The following is a 25,169-nucleotide window of genomic DNA, read 5'->3' as shown; positions in this document are numbered from 1 at the left end:
AGTTTTTAATCACAATAGCAGCTTCTTTTTGCATAGATTTATCTAAAATGTATAATAGCACAATAACTTTGGATTAGTAAAATTGCTGTTTCAAAAGGTATAATGCATTTATAATTTTTGTTTTGCTTTGCTTTGTTTCCCTTGTTATCTTCCTAGTTTGTTTGTTTTTAAAACTCATGGGCTCAAGTGATCTTCCTGCTTCAGTCTCCAAAGTAGCTCAAACTCTGGGTGTACGCTACCATGTCTGTCTTTACATTTGTAAATATGATAATTAACTGTCTCCTAAAACCTTTCACATCCTTAAACAGGCTCATCTAAAATTTTTAATGCATATTTTTGTACATAAGGTATTTACTAACTATTTTGCAAATCTGATGGGCAAAAACCTATACTTATTTAAATTGATATATCTTTGTGAGTGAGGTTGTACATTGTTACTGTCTCTACGTATACACATACATGCAACATGTAAGTACTTAGTGTTTATACGTTTGTGTAACATTCACATTCCTGTGTATTACCTATGTTCATGTATTTAACGCTTTTGGATTTGTCTCACATGTTTTCTAAATGCAGACTTTTGTTTACCCACTAGAAGGTTAGGATGATGAAAGGAGCAGTGTCCATCACTATTTCCTTCTCCCACCCTTTTCAGTTGCTCTTCCTCCCTCTTCATACTTTGTATGTGTTTTTGTGCTGTGGTCAATTTGAAGGCTAAAAGACATCACACTGTTTAAGATTCTCCACCCCTGATAGAGGTAATTTTTACTCCACGTGGACAGTGTCTTGCCCTTTGACATGTACAATAGAGGTGACAGTCTTTGTAAGTTGGACAGTACTATTTAAAGGTAAAGCTTTATTGGCAATACTTTGCATTTCATATTATATATGCACGAATTTTCCTCTTCCTGTGGTAGGCAGCTGACTTTTTACTCACTGAAAGAATGACCTGTTTAGTCTGCTATAGTTTCTTTTTATCTCAGCATTTATAAACCAGTTTCACTGTTCCTCTTTTCTTTATTGTATTCATAGAAAAGAATCATATTTCAGTGAATAGTTGCAGATCTTTTTTTTTTTTTTTTTTTTTGGTTTTTCGAGACAGGGTTTCTCTGTGTAGCTTTGCGCCTTTCCTGGAACTCACTTGGTAGACCAGGCTGGCCTCGAACTCACAGAGATCCGCCTGGCTCTGCCTCCCGAGTGCTGGGATTAAAGGCGTGCGCCACCACCGCCCGGCTAGTTGCAGATCTTATCCTTAATTAAAACTATTTTATCTACCCGTCTCATCCTTTCTATTCATCATCTCCCTTCCCTTATCTTTCTAGCTCTTAACTAGAATTAGCTAGTATTAACAGGAAATGTTTACTTTAGTTAAATTATTCTGAACATTTATTTTACTTATCAAAGGTTAGATCAGGTTGTTGTTTGAACTGGTAATTAAATGCATCCTAATATCTTCTCACATTTAAATACACTATAAGGCCATTTCCCCTTCATTCCAAGTATTTTATGATCTTTAAGGATGACATTTTAAAAAGAATTTTGTGTTTTGGGGAAATAATTCTGGTCATCTAGTTTGTTATTTCATGGGAGAATGTTAAGAGATTAGGTTGAAAATAAATAGTACATTTCAGTAACCATGGTCATATTCTTTATAATAGTTACTGAAAACAATATAATAGTTATTTCAGATTCTGTAGCTCAAATAATGTAACTCAAAGGCAAGTATAATGTCTATGTGTCTATAGAACAAGTATAGCTCAATTGATCCTTTTATCTGGGAATTGTACAGAAGTGTATTGATTTTTAATGGTTAATTGAATATCTTTCTTTACGTTTTTCTATGCTAGTGATGTAATAAATCAAGTCCTCTATTCTTGGAAAACTTAGGTTAATGAAAATAAATCATTTTATTCATGATGTTTACACTTTGAGTGGACTTATAAAAGAGTTTATTGTCGTGAGCATTTAGGGGAGAAGTTGAGGAAAGATGTGTTTCTAGCCGATTCTTAAGGTCATGTGGAATTAGGTAAAAAAGGCGTTTTGTGTGTTGAAGAGCTGAGACTTGGTGTTTGATATACTTTAAGAAATATTCAGTGTGTAGGACCAGCAGAATTACCTCCTTTTACTAGGATTCTTGCTGGGTGTAGTGGAGCCCATCTTTAATCCCAGTATTTGGGAGGTAGAGGAAGGCAGATCCTCTGTGAGGTCCAGGCCAGCCTGGTCTACATAATAAGTTCCAGGACAGCTAGGGGTACATAGTGAGATCCTGTCCCCAGGGCGGGAGGAGTGTTCTGTGATTTCTCTCATCGAACCTTGACTATGTCCCATAAGCCATTCCGGTTACACCTTTCTTTTTGAGCCTGATGAAAACCCTATGCTTTCAATGCTTTATGTACTTAGAATGGAAAAACATGTGCAACTACTTGTCTCTGGACATTTACACGTTTCCTCTGCCAAGAAGTGTGCCTACACCGCACGTGTAGTCTGTTTCAGTTCTCTGCTTACATTCTTCTACCTTTTATGTAACAGATAAATGTAACCTTAGTAACCTTAACTAGTCATATAGCTGATGTCTTTTTTTTTTTTTTTTTTTTTTTGGTTTTTCGAGACAGGGTTTCTCTGTTTCTCTGTGTAGCTTTGTGCCTTTCCTGGATCTCACTCTATAGATCAGGCTGGCCTCAAACTCAGAGATTTGCCTGCCTCTGCCTCCCAAGTGCTGGGATTAAAGGCGTGCGCCACCACCACCCGGCCATAGCTGATGTCTTATGAAGAATTGTTTATGTATATTGTCAGGACACCATGATAAGGAACATTGTATAGTATGCTCAGCTTTTTATATATGTCTCCATAAAGGATTTATTTAATCTTTCTGTCAATCATGAGAAAAGTATTATATGAAATTAAAATGTTTTTCTTTCCTTTAGAATGCCATATTTTATCTAGAATTTAATTTTGTCTCAAGAGAAAATATTTGAAGTAAAAGTAGAAACATCTTTAAAAACTAGAAAATTGTAGAAGTTGTTAGTTATTGTACCTTATTTATGTTCATATATGTGTATTTTTTATGAAATAGACTTAAAAATTAGCCACAAGATTTTCTGTAATTTATGTCTAATGTAGACCAGATGTACTCTGAAATACTTTCTCTTATTATTGAAATACAGGTTTTTTTCTTTTCATAAAATATAAGGATACTTGGGAATTCTAGTTGTTAATCCCCCCCCATCAACCTTATTAATTTGGTGGATTTTAATTATTACTTTATGGCATGTCATCATTTGTTTTTACATAGTCTTTGTATTTTATTTATGTGATATTTGATTTATGAACTTGCCTATTACATAATAATTTGCGATATTACTTGCTTCTCAGAAATTTTTCTGAAAACTTAATCTTTTAGAGCTGAATAAAAGTGTTGTGAAATTTTTCTCTCACTGAACTGGTATATTCAAGAGCTAACTTGGTAACTCCAACCCAAAGAGGATGTAGATTCTTTTTCCCCAAGTACATCGGCTTGACTCACTGGATTAGTAAAATGCACAAATTTCATGTGACTTTTTTTTTCATCTTTCCTAATTTTATTGGAAAAAGGGAGCCCGTCTCCTCCAAGAGCATGTATGTGTATGCTCATGTGCACATATGCATACCTGCCTGCCTGCCTGTCTAATGATGCTGGAAGATTTTGATCCACAGCGATCCTTTGCAATGGTTTCTTTTTACTTTCCTGCTTTCTGTAGTTACACCAGTATGTGTATTCACATGTGAAGATTTAGACCTTGGGGCCTCAAATGAGACAGAAGAAGTGACATTTGTCTTTCTGGGTCCAGGTTACCTCACTCAATATGATTTTTTTCGACTTCTGCCCATTTATCTGCATTTTCTATGTTTTTTTCTTATACTTAAATATTATTTCATAGTGTATATGTACTATACTTTCGTTATCCACTCATCAGTTTTAGGCCATTTAGGTTGTTTCCATTTCTTCACTATTGTGAATAGAGCAGCAATGAACATGACTTAGCTAGTATCTGAGGAATAGGACATTTAGTCCTTTGGGCATATGCCAAGGGATGGTTATAGCTGGCCTTTATGGTAGATTTATTTTTAGCTTTTTGATAGTCCTGTATAATAATTTCCATGGTGGTTGTACCAGTTTGTGGTTACATAAACAGTGAGTGAGAGTTACCTCTCTGCCACAGCCATTCTATCATTTATTGTCAGCTGTTTTAGTTGTTTGTTGTTGTTGTTGTTGTTGTTGTTGATGTTTACCATTCTGATTGGGGTAAGATATAATCTTGAAGTTGTTTGAATTTGCATTTTCCTAATTGCTGGAGGGGATGAACATATTTTGAGATGTTTACTAGCTTTTTTGTTTGTTTTTGTTCCTCTTCTTTTGAGAAATCCCTGTTTGAGTCCTATTTTTATTTTTTATAGTTTCTTTGTTTTTTGAGTCTTTTTTTTTTTTTTTTAAATTCTGATAGTAGTCCCTTGAAATGTATGTTGTTAGAAGATTCTTTCCCAGTCTTTAGCCTTCTGCCTTGCCTGGTTGGTTGTTTCTTTAGCTGTGCAGAAGCTGTCTGGAAAGATGTAGTCTTAAGTACTGCCTCAGCTTTCTTCTAACAGTTCCATGCTTCAGGTTTACATTTAGTTCTCTGATGCCAAGGTGACAGATGTAGGAGTAAACTCCTTCCTCTACATGTGGACTCCATTTACCCTGTATAGTTGGTTGACAATGCTCTCTTTTCCCAGCTTATGTTTTGGACTCTTCCTCAGATAATTAAATGGCTGAGGTAAGATGCACTGAGGTTTGGGTCTTTGATTTTGTTCCATTGGGCCACATGTCTGGTTTTGTGCCAGTACCATAGTGGTTTTATTGGAATGGCTCGGTGATACACTGTATGTTCAAGATCGGTTTGGCTATCTGGGATCATTTGTGGTACCTATGAATAGTTTTTCATATTTCTGTAAAAATGCAGTGGGGATTTTGAGTGGGATTGCCTTGAATCTGTAAATACCTTTTGGTAAAATGGTCATTTTCAGAGTATTAGTTTTATCAATCCGTTCGTATGAGACGTCTTTCTATTTTTTAGTGTCTTTATCTGTCAGAAGACTAGAGATTGGCTGCAGCTCAGTCAGAAAAGGCCTGACTCAGCCAGGCCTTTGGGTATGGGACCTGGGCTGTATCTGTCAGGTTGGGAAGAAGGTGTGGATGCCACATCAGGGTGATTCACATGGAAAATAATTTCAGAATCCATGAGTATGAAGTAGAATTAGAGTATATAAGTAGAATTTAAACAGTATATGAAAAGCTGCTGAAATGTGTCTTTTACTGTAAATGGAGTTGATATACTAACTTATGAGATTCTTAGAAAATTTAAGTTTTGTAGTTGGGAGAACAAGTATCCCTGGCCATGTATACTTAGGACATAAATATAGTTCCTTAATATTTTCACATTCCTATTTGAAAATCCTTTAATAATAAGGACTATTAGCTCTTTGCAAGCAACTTTCACAACAGATTTTTTTTGACTGTACTGTTTTGTTTTTTGTTTTTTTTTTTCTTTTGACATAAGGTCTCACTATGTAGCCCTGGCTGTCCTGGAACTCACGATACATAGACTAGGCTGAACTCAAACATGGAGATCTTTCTGCCTCTGCCTCCCAAATACTGGAATTAAAGTCATGAGCCACCATGACTAATCTGATGGAGTTCTCAACACTTCTGTGGTGAGGGGTTCTTTTCTATCCCATATTGACTTAATTCTTTGTTTTCTTTAATCCAGCCTCAAAACTACTTTATCCACTGTTATCTTTTGTGTTTGTGTGTATGTAGTTGTGGGTTTTGTTTGTTTGTTTGTTTGTTTGTTTGTTTGTTTTTGCTAAGGTGCCTGTTGTGGTGGTTTCTATAGGAATGGCCCTCAGATGCTCATAGATTTGAATGCTTGATCACCAGGTGGTGCCACAGCACTACTCGGGCATGTGGTCTCATTGGAGGAGATGTGTCACTGGGCTTTCAGGTTTCTATTGCTCAAGCTGGGCCCCCTGGCTCTCTCTTCCTGCTGTCTGCTGATCAGGATATAGAACTCTCAGCTGCTTCTCCAACACTGTATCTGCCTGCATACTGCCTTGCTCCCATGACAACAATGGAGTAAGAACCTGTAAGCAATCCCCAGTTAAATGCTTTCCTTTATAAGAGTTGCTAAAACAGTTATCATCAAAGATGCTTCATCCATCAACTGATGGAAACAGATGTAGACCCACAGCCAAACATTAGGCAGAGCTTGTGAATCCTGCAGAAGGGGAGAAAGGATTTTAGGAGCCAGAGAAGTCAAGGATACCACAGGAAAACCCACAGAGTCAACTAACCTGGACTCTTAGGGGGCTCACAGAGACTGAACCATTAACCAGGGAGCCTGCATGGGCCTGACCAAGGCCCATTGCATATGTGTTACAGTTATGTGGCTTGGTCCTCTTATGGGATTCCTAGCAGTGCGATCAGGGGCTGTCTCCAACTCTTTTACTGGCTTTTGGGACCCTACTCTTTTGGGACTCTTAACTAGGTTGCCTTGCCCATCCTTAATACATGGGGAGGCGCTTAGTCTTACTGCAAGTTGATGTGCCATGTTTTGCTGATAGCCACAGGAGACCTGCCCTTTCCTAAACAGAAACAGAGGAGGAGTGGATTGGGGTGGGATGAGGGGAAGCACTGGGAGGAGAGGAGGGAGGGGAAACTTTGGCCCTCAAGCCTTAAAATGAAAAACAACAACAACAAAACGGGAGCTGCTGTGATCATAGTGTTTGGTCACAGCAGTAGTGTCCCCAAGATGCCTGTGATGACATAAGTGCTTCTCCTCTTTTGATGACCAGGAGGTGGGGGCTATAGAAATACCTCATGTTGCAAGCTTCTTTTCTTCATCTTCTTCATATGAAGACAGCTTTGGAGTCATCTGAGGATATTCTGACAATTTTTTTTAATAGTGATAATTTGGTACTTTAAAATGTTCAGAGTTTATATAGTTATATCAGGGTCTTTCTTATGGCTTTACAAGTTTGTGTACTGGAAAGCCAAGTGTATTACTATTTAATAGAATAAACATTTTAGTTATACTATGAGTGTCTTACATACTATATATTTCTTATACATCTTGCTTTTAATATTTTATTCTAACAGTATAAAAATTATAAGACTCTAGTGTATTTTAATTTTCTTTTGATCATTATTCTTGATATAGAAAGTTATTATAGTCATATAACTGAGAATAGACAACACTTGATATTTCAAGTTTATGGTTGATAAAAATGAGTTTCAGTGTTTTAATAATGATTGGTAATGTTGAATGACATGTATTTAGACAAATGCTTTTATATATAATTTATTTGGCATTGTAAGTACATTTATCTTGTGAGAATCAGACTCCCTATTGTCAAATGAAGTATTTTATAAAGGTTTGGAGTAAATAAATAATAAAACTACTTTGATATACAATCTAACAATATTAAATATTAAGACTTAAAGTGATCAATCTTAATACTTAATTAACCTATTTAAAGTCCATGTGGCTGTCCTGCATTAAAGATTGAAAGAATTTTTAAATAGGACTTCATACTTTTATCTTGTCTTCTTTGTAGTTGATCTTTTTAAGAACATTGTTTTCAAGCAGAAGTTTACCTTTAACTACTACCATTTCAACTTAAAAAGGTATTTTTCTATCTTTTGTGCGACTTATATAAAATGTTCAGTTGCTTTACCTTTTAAATATGAAAATAAAGCTTCTAAACTTATGTCAAGGAAGCTTTCTGTTAGAGCCAAGATGTCATATTTTAGGTTAAATGCACATCATATCATAGTGAATACGTTCTACCTATGACACATACTTACTTTTGCTGTCTTCTTCCTGTTTGTTATTAAATTCTAAAGTAGTATGTTGAAACTTGTTGTGTGGTTTTATCTTTTCTTCTTCTTCTGTTTGTTTTTTTTGTTTTGTTTTTTGTTTTTGTTTTTTTTTGGTGTGTGTGTGTGTAAAGGAATTCCACTTTGTGTTTTCAGTGCTTGATTTAATTATTTTTTAGTTTGCCATCAGTCAATAATTCAAATGAATGAATAATGTTTATATGAACTTTTAAAATATGTTTATCTTTAGAATGACAATTCAGAATACTAATTCTAAGTAAGTATTATAAGCAGTGAAGAAATGAATGTTAAATTGGAGAAAGTGAAATTTCACAGTCAATGAGAATAGATTAGATTATTTGAACTTCTGTTTATATGCTATTTTAAAATAGTACATGCTATTCAACATATTATAGGTAGTATTTTACCCATGCATTGCTGGCAACTCGAACTTTTAATTAAGAATACTTTCTATAAACAAAAAATATTGCAGTGTCTTTAATATACTTTAAATCCCAACCATCATGACCTTTGAAATACCCATTGTCTTGTAAGCTGTGTATTAGTGTATAAATTTTTTTGAGATAGATTCTTTCATATTTAGATTTAATATTATAACAACAAGATTCATGTCAGAATTTGTAAAAGAAGTTTTAGGTATAATAGAACACTGAATATGTAATTTTTAAAGATCCATCAGGCCAGTAAGAATGCAGACACATTTGTTTAAAGATCTTTAATAATAAACTTTGCTTTGTAATAAACTTTTCCTGGTACATTTATGAAACACAAATTGGGGAATTCCTAGTAAATTTATTTCACATTTAAAAGCAACATTTTATTTAGATTTTTACAGGGTTATCCCTCTAGCAATAATAGACAGAATTAACATTTTTATTCTAAAAGATACAAGAAGCCTTTACATTTAAAACAAAGCAATAGAATCCAAGGCAGCAACTTTTTAGTTACTTTTAAATTAGATTAGTATTTAAATCTGTAATTAAAACAAAATGAAGAACATCATCCATACTCTTTATCAGTACATTACTTGAAAGTAACTTATTATTAGTCTGCATGTTTACTTTGTTTAATTATAAATACTTTTCAATGTCTCAGTTTTGATCTGTAGGCATCATAAATTATGATATAGTGCTTTCCTCATTGTAAAGAATGATTGTAAATTACTATCTTTATGAATGGTTTAACTTTACATTTTGGCTTTTGGCTATTACCATAGACTTATCAAGTTCTAGCAGTGGTTCTCAACCTCCCTAATGCTGTGACCCCATGTTCTTCATGTTGTGGTGGCCCCCCAACCATAAAATTGTTTTATTGCTACTTCATAACTGTAATTTTGGTACTGTCGTGAATCATAATGTAAATATCTGATATACAGGAAATCTGCTATGTGACCCCCAGTGGGAGTCGAGACTCACAGGTTGAGAACTGCTGTTCTGAAGGATTATAATTAAGTCTAATTTTATTGAATCATTTTTGGAATTTTAACCTTCTTTAAGGAATGAAAAAATCCTTAAGTGTCTTTCAGTATCTTGAACAGATATGAACATCATGTTTTTCAGATGTAGGGGTCTCTCTTTCTGTATTGTCTAGGCTTGTCTCCAGCCTTGCCCTGAGTATTGGGGACAACAGGTACATACCATTATGGATCCCAGTTGACCCTTCTGGTCCCCGTTTTTGAGACAGAATCTACTGTAGTCTAGGTAGGAACCACCTTACTTAGTGTTAGGGATTGAACTCAGGGCTTTGTACCTTTTAAGCAAGCACTCTGCCAACTGAGCTATACCCCATCTCTTTACTTTCTAAAATAGACTTTGGTCTCAGTTTGATTGTAATCTGTTTTTCAGAAAGTATAAAATCCCTAAAATTCATTCATTTGTACTTGTAAAGCTTGTAAGAGCAGAGTTCTACTATAAAAATAAGAAGTTAAATATGACTATGAAAGCCCATATTTGATAGACTATTTAGGAAATTTGAAGGAAATTTAACAGCTCAGAATAGACATATTCCCATTTTTCTATTGTTTTTAAGAATATAAAATAGAGAATTTGAATCTTATTTTAAAGTACCCATGTTCTAAATATAAATTTGGAAGCTATTTAAAAATCTATTCCATGGCAGTAATTATTTAAAAATTTGCATTATTTGCCAATATGTGCAATTTTGTAAGAAGATTTCACACCATCCTGGACAACTGTTGTCTGTCTTGACAAAACAGAACCAGAATGAAGGATGCTTCAGTTATTCATTGGCCCCTCCCTCTCATTGCTTTATAATTGGTTTGTCTTATTGACTTTCTCCTGAGAAAACCAAGTAATGCCGGAAAAAAAAGTGCGAACTTTGGAAAAAAAACAGAGTATGTTCAATACTCTTTAATACTTTAATACTGTATGAGGCTGGAGAGCTGGCTTAGCAATTAAGAGCACTGGCTGCTCTTTCACAAGACTGGGGTTCAGTTCCCAGCATCCACATGGTGGCTTATAAACTTCTGTAACTCCAGTGCCAGGGGATCCAATACCCTTGTCTAGCCTCTGTAGGTACCAGCCATGCTTGCAGACAAAATACACATACAAACAAAAGTGAATGAGTGAATGAATGAATCAATACTTATTATGTGGCTTAGCAAATTTAATTAGGTTTCTCTTGGGCGAAATTTCAGTAAAGGTAAAGAAAATACATAATTAGGTTGTAGGGAGAATGAAGAGTGACACAATACTTTCCCATATATTCATTGTTTTAAATATTAGCTGTTACTGGTAATACCTGCTACCTGACTTCCTTACAAATTTGAATTTGGTAATCATATTTTGGTCAACTGTAGAAGACTTTGTTTTCATTTATTTGTTAAACTGAATTCATTCATTGGATTCTGTTTTATACTATAGCAACCTGTATTGTGTTATTCTCTATTGGATTCTATTCCTCAAAGTTCCTTCTATATAAGTTTATTGATTTGAACATACATTTCTAAACTCTGACAACTGTCTTAGATATATGAGGTTGGATTTTCTGGTTTTAGGAAGTCCTGTTTCATGTTCACTGTCTAGTTGCTTCTCTGTCACTGTGATAACGTATGACCAAAAGCAACTTGCAGATGGAAGAGTTTATAACATCTTACCAGTTAGAATCCATCATCAAGGGACACCAAGGTAGCAGCTCAAACAGAAATCCAGAATCAGGAACTGAAGCAGAGAGCGTGGAAGAACAGTGATCACTGACTTGCTCTCCGTGGCTTTCTCAGCTTGCTTTCTTTTCTACCTTAGAACCATCTGTAAGAGCTAGCTAGCACTTCCCATAAATGTGTGAGACTCTCCACACCAATCATTAATCAAGGAAATTCCCCTCAGATGTGTGGGCATGTCATCCTGGTGGAGACATTTCCTCTGTTGGTGTCCTTTTCCCAAGGGACTCTAGTCCTGTCAGGACAACAAAACCACCAGCACTTTCACAATCCATTCTCTATTTTCCTAACTTTGTACTAGTCTTGGTTTAGCCATAATCCCAAGGGAACAGGACTTATTTACATTGAACTGTGATTGTGGGTAAGTGTGGTGGTATTGTGTTCCTCGAAATATTGTGCATGCTAATAAACTTATCTGGGGTCACAGAACAGAACAGCCACAATATTAAACATAGAGGATAGGCAGTGGTAGCACACGCCTTTAATCCTAGCATTCCAGAGGCAGAAATCCCTCTGGATCTCTGTGAGTTCAAGGCCACATTGGTAACAGCTAGGCATGGTGACTCACGCCTTTAATCCCAGAGAGTGATGGAAGACAGCAGAAAGATATATAAGGTGTGAAAACCAGGAACTAGAAGCATTTTGGCTGGTTAAGGTTTCAGGCTTTCGAGTAGCAGTTCAGCTGAGATTCATTGTGGATTAGGAGTCAGAGGCATCCAGTGTGAGGAAACAGGATCAGCTGAGGATTTGGCGAGGTGAGGAAGCTGTGGCCTGTTCTGCTTCTCTGATCTTCCAGCATTCACCCCAATAACTGGCCTCAAGTTTGATTTTATTAATAAGAACTTTTAAGATTCATGCTACAGGTAAGCAAGGGAGCTGAGTTCTCATAAAAATCAGAAAAGCCACAAGAGGATATTACAAGGTAAGAATTTTTAGAGATAAGCAGATGGGATAGACATTTTGAAGTGCAAGAAGATTAATACGGATTTGTGTAGTTGTGCCTCTGAAGCCTGCTCCATATTTAAATAATTAAATCTTATAAGGTTGACTATTTTTTATTTATTAAATATCATTTTCATTGGATTGCTTACTCACTATTTTTTGCAGTTTCTTTCATGTGATACTTACATAATTTTGAATAAAAATTGATGAAAGTATTATGTAAATTGATGAATTGATTACATCAATTGTGATAACTATATAATATAGTAAGTGCTAGATATCCATTAGGAATTGCAATTTAGTCAAAAGGACAACACTCATAATAATTTAATAATAATTTATGTAATTTAATAGTAGTTCTATATAATCAGTATGTTTTCTTTAGTGGATCACATTGAAAATGTGAACTCTAAATATCCACAGTAAAGATAAGCATAAACATAATACAATAAAATGTTAGTAATGGTTTTTCTTACTAATATTATTATGAGTAATTTTCATTGATTGTATTTTTTGTTTTGAATGTCCTTGTTAAAATGTATAGCTTTGTTAAACTAATGATGTTATAAATACGAGATTTTACAAAAACTTTTAAGATAAGAGTTTTGTATAAATTTTACTAAAAATAAATGTAACTCCACATCAAACTAATAGTTATAAATGAAGTCTAGATTTTTTTTGAAGCATTGATGGCATAGAAAGTTTTTGACATTTTTTTTCCTCTTTTTCACAAGTCCTCCAAGGTGTAGTAACAGACCCTGTAGCCTATAGAAAGCTTGTTGATGTCTACAACGATCATTTAATCATTTCATTCTGTCTAGTATTCCTTCCCAGTCATATCAGAAAAAAATATATTCATCTTTTTTCTTTTGGATTTTCACTAGGTAATTACTTTTGGTGACTGTCTCCACTTTATGCAATGTATCATTCCATCTCTGAAACTAGACATCCTCTGCAATCAGAAGAACAAGAAGTAGGCATTGACCCCTTGTCCAGCTATTCAAATAAGTCTTTAGGTAAGTTTTGTGTGCAGACGCCATTTCCATATGCTGGGAACTTAACAAAGGGACTTTAGTAAGTTCTGTCCATACTATAGGTGTAAGTCTTTCCATGAAGCTAATCAGAACAACTTTAAGAATATTTTTCTAGATATGTATAGAATATTCTTGATACTAGTGAATACCAGAAAAAGTTCCCTTTGTATTAAAGATAGAGGATATATTAACCAAATGTTTAATACACTGTCATTCTTTAAGAAAAGTTATATTCTAGACAATGCCTGTATATATAAAGTGGTTGAAATACAAAATGCTGTTTGTCAAACATGTTTTGAAGAATCATAAACTGTTGGTATTGACTTTTTAGTTAATCTATCCCTTGCCCCCCTCTCCTCCACACACACATTAAATTGAGTTAAATTCTAGGATGAACTTTTTGGTAGTGATTCACATATTTCTTTTCTTTTCTGTAAATAATTGAAATTTGTGTCACACTATTATAGATATGTGCAATAAAATTGTTAAGTTGTAGATTATTGAAAGATATGCATTGTTGATGTTTTACTCTTTAAAATGTTTCAAATATGTATGTGCCAGAACTAGATATTATTTTTCCATGTTTACTTAATGGTAGACTTTCCTGAAAGATATGAGTTATGAAAATTCTTGAAGCTTTATCCTTATTCTTGAGTAGTTCATTGAACGCTATTAAGTTTCTTGCTCAAGTGACTAAGTATATTTTTTTTTACTCATGAAATGCATATATCAAGAAACCTATTTCAAACAAATTTGGTAACATAGTTCAAATAAAGTTATTTTTACCTGTATACTGATATTAAGGTCTGCTATGATATTTTGGTAATTTTAAAAAATTAACTGACTCCTAAAATGGTCATTTCTATAGAAAAAAAGCTCTTTATGAAGTGCATTTGTTTATGTATTTATTTATTTAGGGAGAGACAGAGAGAGAGAGAGAGAGAGAGAGAGAGAGAGAGAGAGAGAGAGAGAGAGAGAGAGAGAGAGAGACTGACTCTTTAATGCTTTCTACATCCTGTAAATGCCGTTGATATTTTTGTTGAAAATAGCACCTTTTGCCCTTCAAAATTATTTTGTGATTTTATTTTATTTTATTTTTGTTACATGAGGACTTAAAAAGACAGCTGTTTAGATTTTGGTAATATGAAAATTAATTCTCATTATTGCAGTTGAAGTATTTTAATATGTTGTTAGAAAGCCTGAAAGCTTTTCTAGTGATGTTTCCCTTAAATTTAATACCTGTAAGAAGTACTCATAATTTGATAAATGCTTTAAAAGTGAGTATGTTTTTGTATTAGAAGCATACAAAATAATTTTGCCAATACTTTTTAGAATATCTCTTGTTTATATGCTTATTTGAGAAGATCATTTTCTGTTGTGTTTTAAGTGAATATTTTTCTATGGGCTATTTCATTAAATATCGAACATTTTTTTTATCCTGGTTAAAAACATTTTAAATTAATTTTATCTTTTATTGTCTAAAGGAATGAGCAGTTACCTTTACTGAAAGGGATTTTCATTTATATCCTAGCCTAACATTTCTGTGACATACCAAGTTATTAGGACTGAATTGATGTTTTAAAGTGCCATTAATTCATTTACCCCAAATGTTCATTAACAATGTAAATGTATGCTGATGTTCTATGAGACAAGGAAGTGACTAATGACTCTTCCAACTAACAACACTTAAAATGAATAGAAACTTTAGATAGCTAATCTTGAAGTAATCAAGACCCTCATTCAGCTTGGCATCTCTGTATGCTCTACAACAGCTGTCAACTGTTAAAAATATATACAAAACACACATACATGCAGGCACATAAGGAAAGCAAGATATGTAAATATCTGCTTTTTCTAAGCCATAAAGGTTACTAACCATAGTGAGTTTTGTGTGTTGTATGTGTAAACATTTTACATCAAGTACAGATTTGATCTTCTTAAGTTGTCATTTTGCATGCACAAAAAAATATGTATTACATATTTTTGAAGTTGTCATATTTACTTGAAGAATCATCACCATTGTAGTTTATTTTTATTTCTGTCTTGCATTGGGAGTTTTGAAGTATTTGGAAGCTTTTTGTGCATTTCTGCAATAGACTATAGGGAATTTATGGCTACACAATGACTCCTTGTCTAAACAGATAAAGACCAGATTTGGATTAGTAGTTTTCCTGCCTTGAGTCATCTGCAATTAAAAACAACCCTGTCAGAGATTCCAATAGTAAAACATTCTATTTCCTCAAATCTGAATTCTAACATTTGTAAAGAAACAGTACTATTAAATGATTTTGAGTTCTTTTAAAGTTAGACAAGAAAAGGGAATTAGAGAAAAAAAGGTACATATTTTATTTTCATTGGGGAAGAAAAAGAACTGTTCCTACATATGTATGACATCTTAGAACATATTTATTTTCCATGTTAATTACACTTTTAATCTCTGTTTTTCTAAACAATAAACAGTATAAAAATATATTACATATTTTTTTGTGCCTTAGCATGTTTTATCATTTGTTTAAATTACCATCTTAAATTCCAGAGTCTTTGGTAATAATTGACCAGATACACATAATTCCACAGAAAATACTACACTATTTTTTGTTTTCATAATTATTTGTTCTTACCATCTGACTTTAAATGATAAATCAAATGAAAATGATTATTTTTAACTGAGGCTGATAATCTCAAGATATAGGAGAATTTCATCTATTGAATAGTCTAATTAGGAGTACTATTTTTTTCCTCAATTTCTTTTTTTTTTTCTTTCTTCTTTTCTTTTGGTTTTTTCGAGACAGGGTTTTTCTGTGTTGTTTTGGTGCCTGTCCTGGATCTTGCTCTGTAGACCAGGCTGGCCTAGAACTCACAGAGATCCACCTGACTCTGCCTCTTGAGTGCTGGGATTAAAGACCTGGCTTTGTTTCTCCAATTTTATAACAGCTTATACTTTTATTTGTGCTACAAGAAGTTTTTCCTCTATTGAGTCTCCTTTGAGAATAGTATTTTGTAATATATTGCCAAAAGTTTTAGCTTGGGTGTTACGTGATAGAACATTCCCCTTCTGACTTGACACTTGTGTATTGTTAGGTAACTTTTACTGTATCTCTTTATTTTTAAACATTACCTGCTTCACAGCTTTCTATCCTCAGATAGAAAAATACATGATGTTCAGAGTACTTTTAAATTTAGTATTGCTTCTATAAGCTTTTTTCCCCCTCAGTTTTCCTTATTTTGCTATCAGAGTTTTGGAACTAGAGGGAGAGACATTATCAATAATTGACTTTTCGTTGTTGTTGTTTGTTTGTTTGTTTTGTTTGTCTGTGTAGACAGGGTTTCTCTGTGTAGCCATGGCTGTCCTGGAACTTTCTTTGTAGATCAGGCTGGTCTGGAACTCACAAAGATCCCCCTGCCTCTGGGATTAAAGGAGTACACCAACAACCTGGTGACTTGTTAGAGCTAATTTTTATATGGTGAAAATTTTAGTAGAGTATGAATGACTTTGACCAAGATCACCAGTATATCATCAATATCTTTAAGCATATTAGTACTTATTATATTTTATTGAATGGTGTTTTAATGAATTTATTACTTGTTTAATTGCATTACTAGATAATGAGACATGTTGATATGATAGTTGATAAAGCAGTATCTAATAAGTGAATTAGAGAATCATAGAAACACATGTTTTTGCTTTTTTTTGGGAGGGTTCGTTTTATTTTGTTTTGTTGAGACAGGGTCTCATTATATAGCCCTGTCTGGACTGGAATTCACTATGTAGGCAAGGTGGGTAGCCTTGAACCCAGTGATACATCTGCCTTTTCCTACCGAGTGCTGGGGTTAAAGTCATGTGCTACCCACACCTGACTCACATGTTTACTATCAAACAGAAAGTACTATAGACCATGTAGCTAATGTTAGCTTATTTATATAAAAATATTTATTGAAAATTTAGTATCTGGGGAAAGAATATTGAACAGTAAATTGTTTTCTTTCATAAAATTCACATTTTAAAATATATTTCTCTTAAGTATTTGAGAATTTCATAAATGTGTTTTGATTGTACTCAGCCCCTCATTTTTGTCACTACACTACACCACCTCTCCAACCACTCCAACTTTGTGTCCTCTTTTTTTTTTTAAATAACCCTTTGTGTCCAGTTTTTGCTGCTCAAAAACTCATGGATGTGAGGCCATCCACTGCAGCTTTGTGAGTAGGTCCGAATCTTTAAAGGAAAAGGATTCTCCCTCCCACAGAAGCAAGCTGCCTTAATTAAGTTTGGGGCTCCCCTCTCTTGTCAATGCTCTCCTGTTGACAGGCTTTGTGTTTTGCATCTCTCTGCACTGAAAACATTTATGCTGAATAATATAAGTGTTAGGGTTCATGAGAAGCCCCATAAAAGACCATCAGACATGTATGCAATCAACAAGAGCATTTAATTTCTCTAGAATAAAAATTTGAGCACGCCAGGGTCAAACTATCCAACAAAGTGGTAAAAAGGCAACCTCGAAAGAAGCTCACAGGCTCCTTTGATGTGATTGGGTATAGACCCTTATGGGTATAGGAATCATTTTATAATTGGCTCACGACATCTGGTCAGCAACTGTGGTTGCAGTGTCAGGGGTCTGTGTGCAGTGTCAGGGGTCTATTGACTGAAAATAGCAAGAACAGTTCCTGCTTCTTGCCGGATATTACCCTGATTGGCTACTAAACTGGATGTACTTCCTGAGGATCTGATTGAAGCCAGACGTGAGTCAACATAGGATGGTGGGGTAATATGGGGCAGAGGTCATAGCAAACTGGCCCTGGAAAACAGACGAACAAACAAACAAAAAAACAACTGTCTTTGTTAGGATCAGCCCTGTTACAAGAGGGGACGGCTGCTCAATAAGCCAGACGCAGAAAGACAGTGGTCTCATGTTATTACTTGTATGTTGACATTAGTGTTGAATCTTTATGTTTGTGTTTCTAACTTGCAAGAAACAGAAATTTCTAACCTGTGTAATCCAGGAAACTAGTGATCTTAATGGAGGGTATAGTATAATTTGGGTGGTATGAAAGGAAAAGGGAGAATCAAAGTGGGGGAAGATTAGGTAAGTAGAGGCAAAAGAGAAAGTCATATGGAAACCTGCTATTTTATGACCTTTCTATATCATATTAAAGAATTTCATGAGAGTTACCCTATAGTACCCTAATGGTCCCCCCAGAAGCCTCAGGTTACTGCTAAATACAAAATCCAGTGCCAAGTGTGGGATGCCTCTCCTCAATTTGGATGCCCCAGAGACCACAATTATTACAGCCTATTGACACTGTCTCTGGTTGGTTGGTTGGTTTGTTGGTTGGTTGGCTTTTGATACAGGGTTTCTTTGTGTAGCCCTGGCTGTCCTAGAATTAGTTCTGTAGACTTCTTGGTTGCCCATCTGGAGTCATATTTTACTCTTGGAGAGATAATAAAACGCTGACAGATTACTATAGAAATAAAGAGAAAAAAGCAGTGCTAAGAATGAGAACAGGGTAATGTTTCAAGGAGTACTTAAAATTGTCAGGGAAGGCCTCTGAGAAAGTGAAGATTTGGCTGTATGTGAATCACAGAGGAGATTCCAGGCATGTATAGATGGTATCTGTGGGAGTAGTACCACATCTCTTAACAAAGTAGAGTTTATCAAAATAAGTCCCCAGGAAAGGAGTAAACTTGTTAATGGTAACTGGTGAGAGCCTTCTATATCCTTGGCACCAAGGCTATTAGCAAAATGGCATAGAGTGGGCTAGGTTAGGGAGGACTTGTAAAGCTGGCCAAGAAATATTGATTCATCTTGAATAAACTAAGAATTATTTAATAGTTATCTAACATACTGTTATTATATCTGTGGGCCCTTTAAGTTCTTATTGGGGGTCATATATCCTTCTTACTTGATTGCATTTATTAAGTGATGGCTCCTTTATAGTGTAGAATATCTTCAAAATGTGTTTTCATGTTGCTTATATTCCACATGAATATGCTTGTTTCCTTAACATTTTAACAGCTTAGTTTGAGCAAATTAATGGTGAAGTAGTTTTTGTTAGTCAGAGAAAAAATGATGCTATGATATTTCACATATATCTGAAGATCTTTCATGTGGTTTATTTTATAGCATGTAACTATTATTAAAAGATATTGAAAGCCAGGCGGTGGTGGTGCACGCCTTTAATTCCAGCACTCGGGAGGCAGAGCCAGGCGAATCTCTGTGAGTTCGAGGACAGCGTGGGCTACAGAGTGAGTTCCAGGAAAGGTGCAAAGCTACACAGAGAAACCCTGTCTCGAAAAACAAACAAACAAAACAAAACAAAATGAAACAAAACAAAAAGAGTCTTAAAAAAAAAGATATTGAGTGTATGCATCCTAGCAAGACCTTTTCTGTTGATCTAGGTTGTACATTGAGTATGTGTTCACTTACACAAGTGAACTTGTATATATGCAAGTTTTATTTGGGGCATGGAGGGCATGTAATCACTTTTTTTTTTCTGCTGATATAATGGAGAATTCATTCCTCTAGGACATATTAAAATAGTGTGTTTAATGCTCTTCAATTTAATTTGCTAGTATCACAATTAATACAATTAGGGTCACTTTAAATGAAACTATTAGCAAATTGACTAATTTACTTTAACAATGTCAATGTGTTCTCACAATTACATTTGCTTTAATTAGTGTACAAGCTATTATTTAATAGCATACTTCACATAGAAAAATGTAGTAATGAATTCTTACCTCTATTAAAGAAAAACTTTTAATGGCCTAACTGATTTTTGTACAAGTGCTGTTAGCTATAAAGTGTTGGAAGACACATGGAAAATCATAAAGCAAAGCTTGCAAAAATGTAAATACAACATTTTTTGGTATTTTTCATGCTTTCCATTACATGTCCTATTTATCATTGTGTTAATAGTATTGAAAAATTCTTAAAAGTGGTTAGGGAAGGGAACATGTGTCCTGGACAGCTTTAGTAGTGTTGAGTTTAATTTTGTCTTGGCTTAATATTGCTGTAGTATTTCAATTTATGGATACATTAAAGTCACTCCCAATTAACTACCTTAGTGGAGGAGAATGTATATGTTTGTACAATATAAAATAGGCAAAATAATTCTCAAAAGGACTTTTGTTTTACATTCTAATCTGGGTATTTTCTTACCTTAAAATTAAGTCTTGAGTTCTGGAGAAGTTTCTTGGAAGGACATACAAAGTAGTTTATCACTCCTGTTAGTTTCTTTTAAAGAGTATTTATTTTGTTTATGTATATGGATGTGTTTCTGTGTAAGTGTATGGCACATCTATGGTGGTACCTATGGAGGCCAGAAAACAGTATTAGATTCCTTGGATCTTTAACTGCAGGAGGTGGAGAACCACCTGATCTAGATGCTGGGAGTAAGCTCCGGAAGAACAGCACATTTATAAATAGACATGATCAATATCGTTCAATACTATAATTTTAAATTGAGACTCTTTGGTCTAGTTTGGTCAATTCACTAAGTTTCTGCTACTTTAGGATTCTATCTTCTTTTGCCCATTATTAAGAAAAAAAATTATAAAGATATACATTTAAAACTAGAACATATGTAAAAGGTAATTAGGTATTAAATATTTAATGAAAAATGTGAGGTTAGGGGATGCCCAGAGTGAAAAAGTTAATTACATCTCATTCCATTGAGATTCAGAACTATCTTGTATTTTCATCAGCTTCTCTGCCCTCCCCTATTAATCCTTCCTCCCTCCCTCTCTTCCTCCCTCCCTCTCTTCCTCCCTCCCTCTCTTCCTCCCTCCCTCTCTTCCTCCCTCCCTCCCTCCATCCATCCCTTCTTGTGCCCTGCCCCACTTCCACTGCTGTGCTTCTTTCTTGCTTTCCTTTTCTTCCTACCCCATTTAAAAATGTATTGATAATACATTCAAATAGAGAAACATTTCTTTTATTAAGGCATTAATTGGTCTTCTTCCAACCCTTGCTGGTCCTTTCTACTATTTATTTGCTTTTGAAACAGGTTTTCACTCTTGGGGCCCTGTCTGACCTAAGGCTCTCTGTATAGACCTGCCTGGCTTCTAACTCACAGAGGTCTACCTTTCTCTACCTCCTGAGTGCCAGGGTTATAGGCATGAGCTCCCACATCTGGCTTGTAGTCTTTATTCTTAACATTCTCTGTACAATCTGGGAAATTGTCTAGTACCTTTGTGGAATAATGTCATTTGCTTTTGAAATGTTTACTCTTTCTTGGAAGTCAAGATCAATTCACCTCATGTTAGAGCTACAGCATTTCAGAAGCAAATCCCAAGTCTGTACTAAATCCCTTATTGTTTGGAATGACTGAAAGAACGTCCCAATAGTCCTCCACAGTCTGACCTTATGTGTCTATCTAATCACTTTTAACAGTCAGACATGGTTTCTCTTAAAATTCAGTGTTTATCCAGAGTAGTCAGAGAACTGAAGCTCCTGACCTCAGAACAGACAGCTTGAGTATAGGTACACCCAAATATAGTGGACTGATTTTTGAAAATGGAGAAAAGGAAATACAGTAGAGAAAGAATAGTTTTTTCAACAAAGGGCACTGGAAAAATTGAACATCCATACACATGCACATATAAATCTTAGAGTCTGCCTATATATCTGCGCATAGAGTTTCAGCTAATAGCATTAATACAAAATGGGTCATAAGTCCAAATGAAGACATCAGGATATCTAGGTGAAAATGAGTTTGCTGATAGCTTTTTTGAAAAAAAAATAATCTTAAAATATTATCCATAATAGAATGAAAGAAAAATTGGTAAGTGAAAAAAATATTTTTGTATAACACTCTTAAAGGAATGAACAACCAAGCCAGAGTGACAGAAAAACTTCACTACAATATCTGTATAATGTGACTATTATAAAACACATCTGAAGATCTTTTAATATTAGAGAGTAAGAAGAAACTAAATTGAAAAATGAGCAGAGCAGAAAAGGAACAAAAGACATTGCTTTGTTGGATATGTCATTTACCATTGTCAAAAACTAGAGAAGATACAGTTCAACTCACAAACCACATTGTTGACTTTTGTCTTCCAGTGAACTGACTTTTGGTTTCACTGGTTCTCTATTCTTGTATTCTCTATTTTTTTCCTCTAGGTCTAACCTTATCTTATATCTTTGCTTTTGTGTTTAAGACACAGAGAGTAATCAGCACTTAGTATATCAGAGAGGAAGCACTTAAGTTCTCTGAACTTATAATTGAACCTTATGTTTTTTGTTTTTATTGTTTGTTTTTTACCAATTATGACATCAGGTTGCATTCTGAAAATCATGTTCCACATCATTTGTTAATGAAATAGTATTGCATCCACTCTTTGTGTCTTTAAGGGTGAACTGAAAGGATAAGGCTTAGACATCGGGAGTGGAGCTGGACCCTTGGATGTGGTTCCTTAAGTAACCCCAGTGAGTGGGATATAGACAGTATGTTCACCTAAGAAGGCCATTTTCTTTAACCATTTATTTTGGGGATAAAATTATGATTTTCTTAAACAGTTATGTTTGCATACAGTAGTTAATATTTATTGTAATTTTGTTTACTATGTGACAAACTGATACATAGGCAATACTTGTTAGCACTTAGGTTAAATTATTTTCAATGTAGTTGTCAGGCATAATATTTAAATAATTAAATAATATTTAATAATGAATATTTAAGTAACTTTATGTTAAAATTAAGACCATAAGTAACAAAGTAACATATTAAAAATAAATCTTTTGATAAATTTATCAAATAATATATTAAATATTTTACAAACTTTTGTGTATTCTATTTTTAATTATTTAATAATGATTAATTTTGTATATATAAACAATGTTAATACTGTACAGCAATATGTGATGCTATATAATAACAGATAATTATTTACATATATATCAATAAAAGTTTTTACTTTGAATTTTAAAAGTCAGTGAACTTTGGAGAAAAGCAGAAATTTGGGTTATGGCTTAATTACTGAAATGTGCAGTTTTGAGTCTTGTGTTTAAGTCAGAGCCACTTCATATTTGTTGGAATACAAAAGAGAAAAGTTGTCATTTAAATATGTTTTAGACACTTGGGATTAAAATCTAGAGTGTTACAGAAAATTTGGGGAGGAGATTCAAATTATATAGAGAAATCCTTAAAGAATGGTTTTGAGTTACATTTTTGTAGAATCATTTATTGAAAAATTGCAATTTGTATTTGTAATCTAATTTTAGAGGTGATATTGTGTTACAGTTCTTTCAGAAGACTGATAGATACTGTCCTTATGAAAAAGAGACTTCATTTACTCACACACCAGGTCTAAGGGGAAGTGATGAAACATTTACAAGCTTAGTAAATTTTCCCTTTTAAACACATGCATGCCATGCACACTCACACACATATTAGGTGTGTATTTATGCACAATCTGGCCTTTTAACAAAGAAAAATAAGGCTATGTTTGGGCTGCCACTGGTAGAAACAAAACAGCTGAGACTTTAATGAACACCATACTGAGGGCATGTAGGACATAAGGGAAATTAAGCAGGTTACAAACTGCACATCTTCTATTTGGATACAGAGATCTCCCCAATCCTGACAATTAGTTGCATTGACAAAGCAATCAGATAGACAGAAACAGAAGGAGATCATTTATATCAATTTGAGAAACAGAAATAGTAATGAAAGAAAATAGCCACACAGCTCTTTCTGGTGATGTTCTTTCTCTCTGTTTCCACCAAAAATAAACACATATGGTTAAACAAAAATCTCCTTTTATTTCGTTTACAAATAAAGACCAATATAGTTTTGTTGTTGTTGTTGATGTTGTTTTGTATTTTAGAAAAGATATCCTGGACACTTAAAGAAATTTTAGTCACAGTAACCTGACAGCATTGTTTAAATATAAATTTTCTTTCCTGGAAAACCATTTCAAAGTATAGCAGTTTTAGCTGTGAATGCCTGAATACATTAATGATGACAGAGAAGTTCTCGAATGAACTAGCAATTTGCTTCGTCTCTTTTGTAACATTTCTTGGTAAATTACACACACAAATGTTGCAGAGCCGTTTTAATTTGCACCCCCTGTTTTTTTGCTAGTAACTAAATAATTCTTTGTTATTAGTCAGTTCATTTTTAAATTATTTTCTTATATGACTTAAAGAAAGCTGTATAGGAAACATTTAAACATTTGCTTTAGTGTATGTCATTACATTCCAAAATGTATAACTCATGTTTAGAGTTTGAAGATTTTTTTTCTACAAAATCAAATCCTTTTCAGCTTTCAGAGAAAGTATGTATTTCAAGATCATTTACTTTGTATCTTAAATCATAGAAAAATATGTATTTGCCAAAAAACAATTGAAATATTTTAGGGCCGTACTTTTTTTCAGCCTTATGAAGATCTGGATTGCTAATTTTTTGCACTATTATCTTTGTGGAAATTGTAATTTTTCTCTGTGTTTTGTCTGTGTTGTGTGTGGTGTATGGGAAGATGTGCACATAGAAGTAGGTGATGTGCTCATGGACTTGTGGAGACTAGAGGAGGACATTGGGTTCCTCTTTGTTATTTTCTGCCCTCTTCCCCAAGACAGCATCTGTTACTGGACCCAGAGCTCATAGTTGAGGTCAGTTTAGCTGGCCTGTGAGCTTCTAGAATCTGTCTGTCTTGATCTCTGTGGTTATAGGTGCATGCTTCCTTTTGTCACTTTGGATGTTGGCACTGAGGATTTGAACTTAGGTTTTCTTGCTTGCACAGAAGTTGCTCTTACCTACTGAGTTATCTCCTTCCTTAGATTTTTAATTTTTATTTGCTTCAGAAAAGGTTTGTGGTACAATTTGAGACATTAATCTATAACTTAGAAATAAATAAGAAGAAAAACTTTTAAAATTATTATTATATAGTACTTTCAAATAGAAATTTTAGTATTTTTTTTCCTAGAATGTTCCTTGAAGTACACCTTTAAATGTTTTACACTTTCAGTTAATAGATGTTTGCAAAAATGGCTTTTATAGGAGCTCAGTAACTTCAAAGAGCCAGTGCATATTTGGCACATATCTAACACTATTATTTCATGTTATCAGTAAATAGTATATTAGTTGTCTTTGGTTCTATGGC

General features: G+C 34.1%; 1 protein-coding gene across 4 annotated transcripts in view; it reads left to right on the top strand.

Annotated features, from left to right (window-relative positions):
• The window catches only part of Tbc1d5 (TBC1 domain family member 5), a 454,960-nt gene that overhangs the window by 159,487 nt on the left and 270,304 nt on the right, over positions 1-25,169 (top strand). For 3 of the 4 annotated variants that reach the window (XM_059244171.1, XM_059244170.1, XM_059244173.1), the window contains exon 3: positions 12,917-13,048. In XM_059244171.1, the coding sequence (XP_059100154.1) occupies positions 12,952-13,048 (97 nt within the window). In that variant the 5' untranslated portion in view covers positions 12,917-12,951. Of the gene's footprint in view, positions 1-7,630; positions 7,700-12,916; positions 13,049-25,169 lie in introns of those variants that run through there. The other variant, XM_059244172.1, reaches the window with a different exon arrangement.

This window comes from Peromyscus eremicus, chromosome 16_21, assembly GCF_949786415.1.
Source record: "Peromyscus eremicus chromosome 16_21, PerEre_H2_v1, whole genome shotgun sequence".
Classification (NCBI taxonomy): Eukaryota; Metazoa; Chordata; class Mammalia; order Rodentia; family Cricetidae; genus Peromyscus; species Peromyscus eremicus.
Note: the sequence above shows the minus strand (reverse complement) of the source record. Positions and strands in the feature narration are given on the sequence as shown.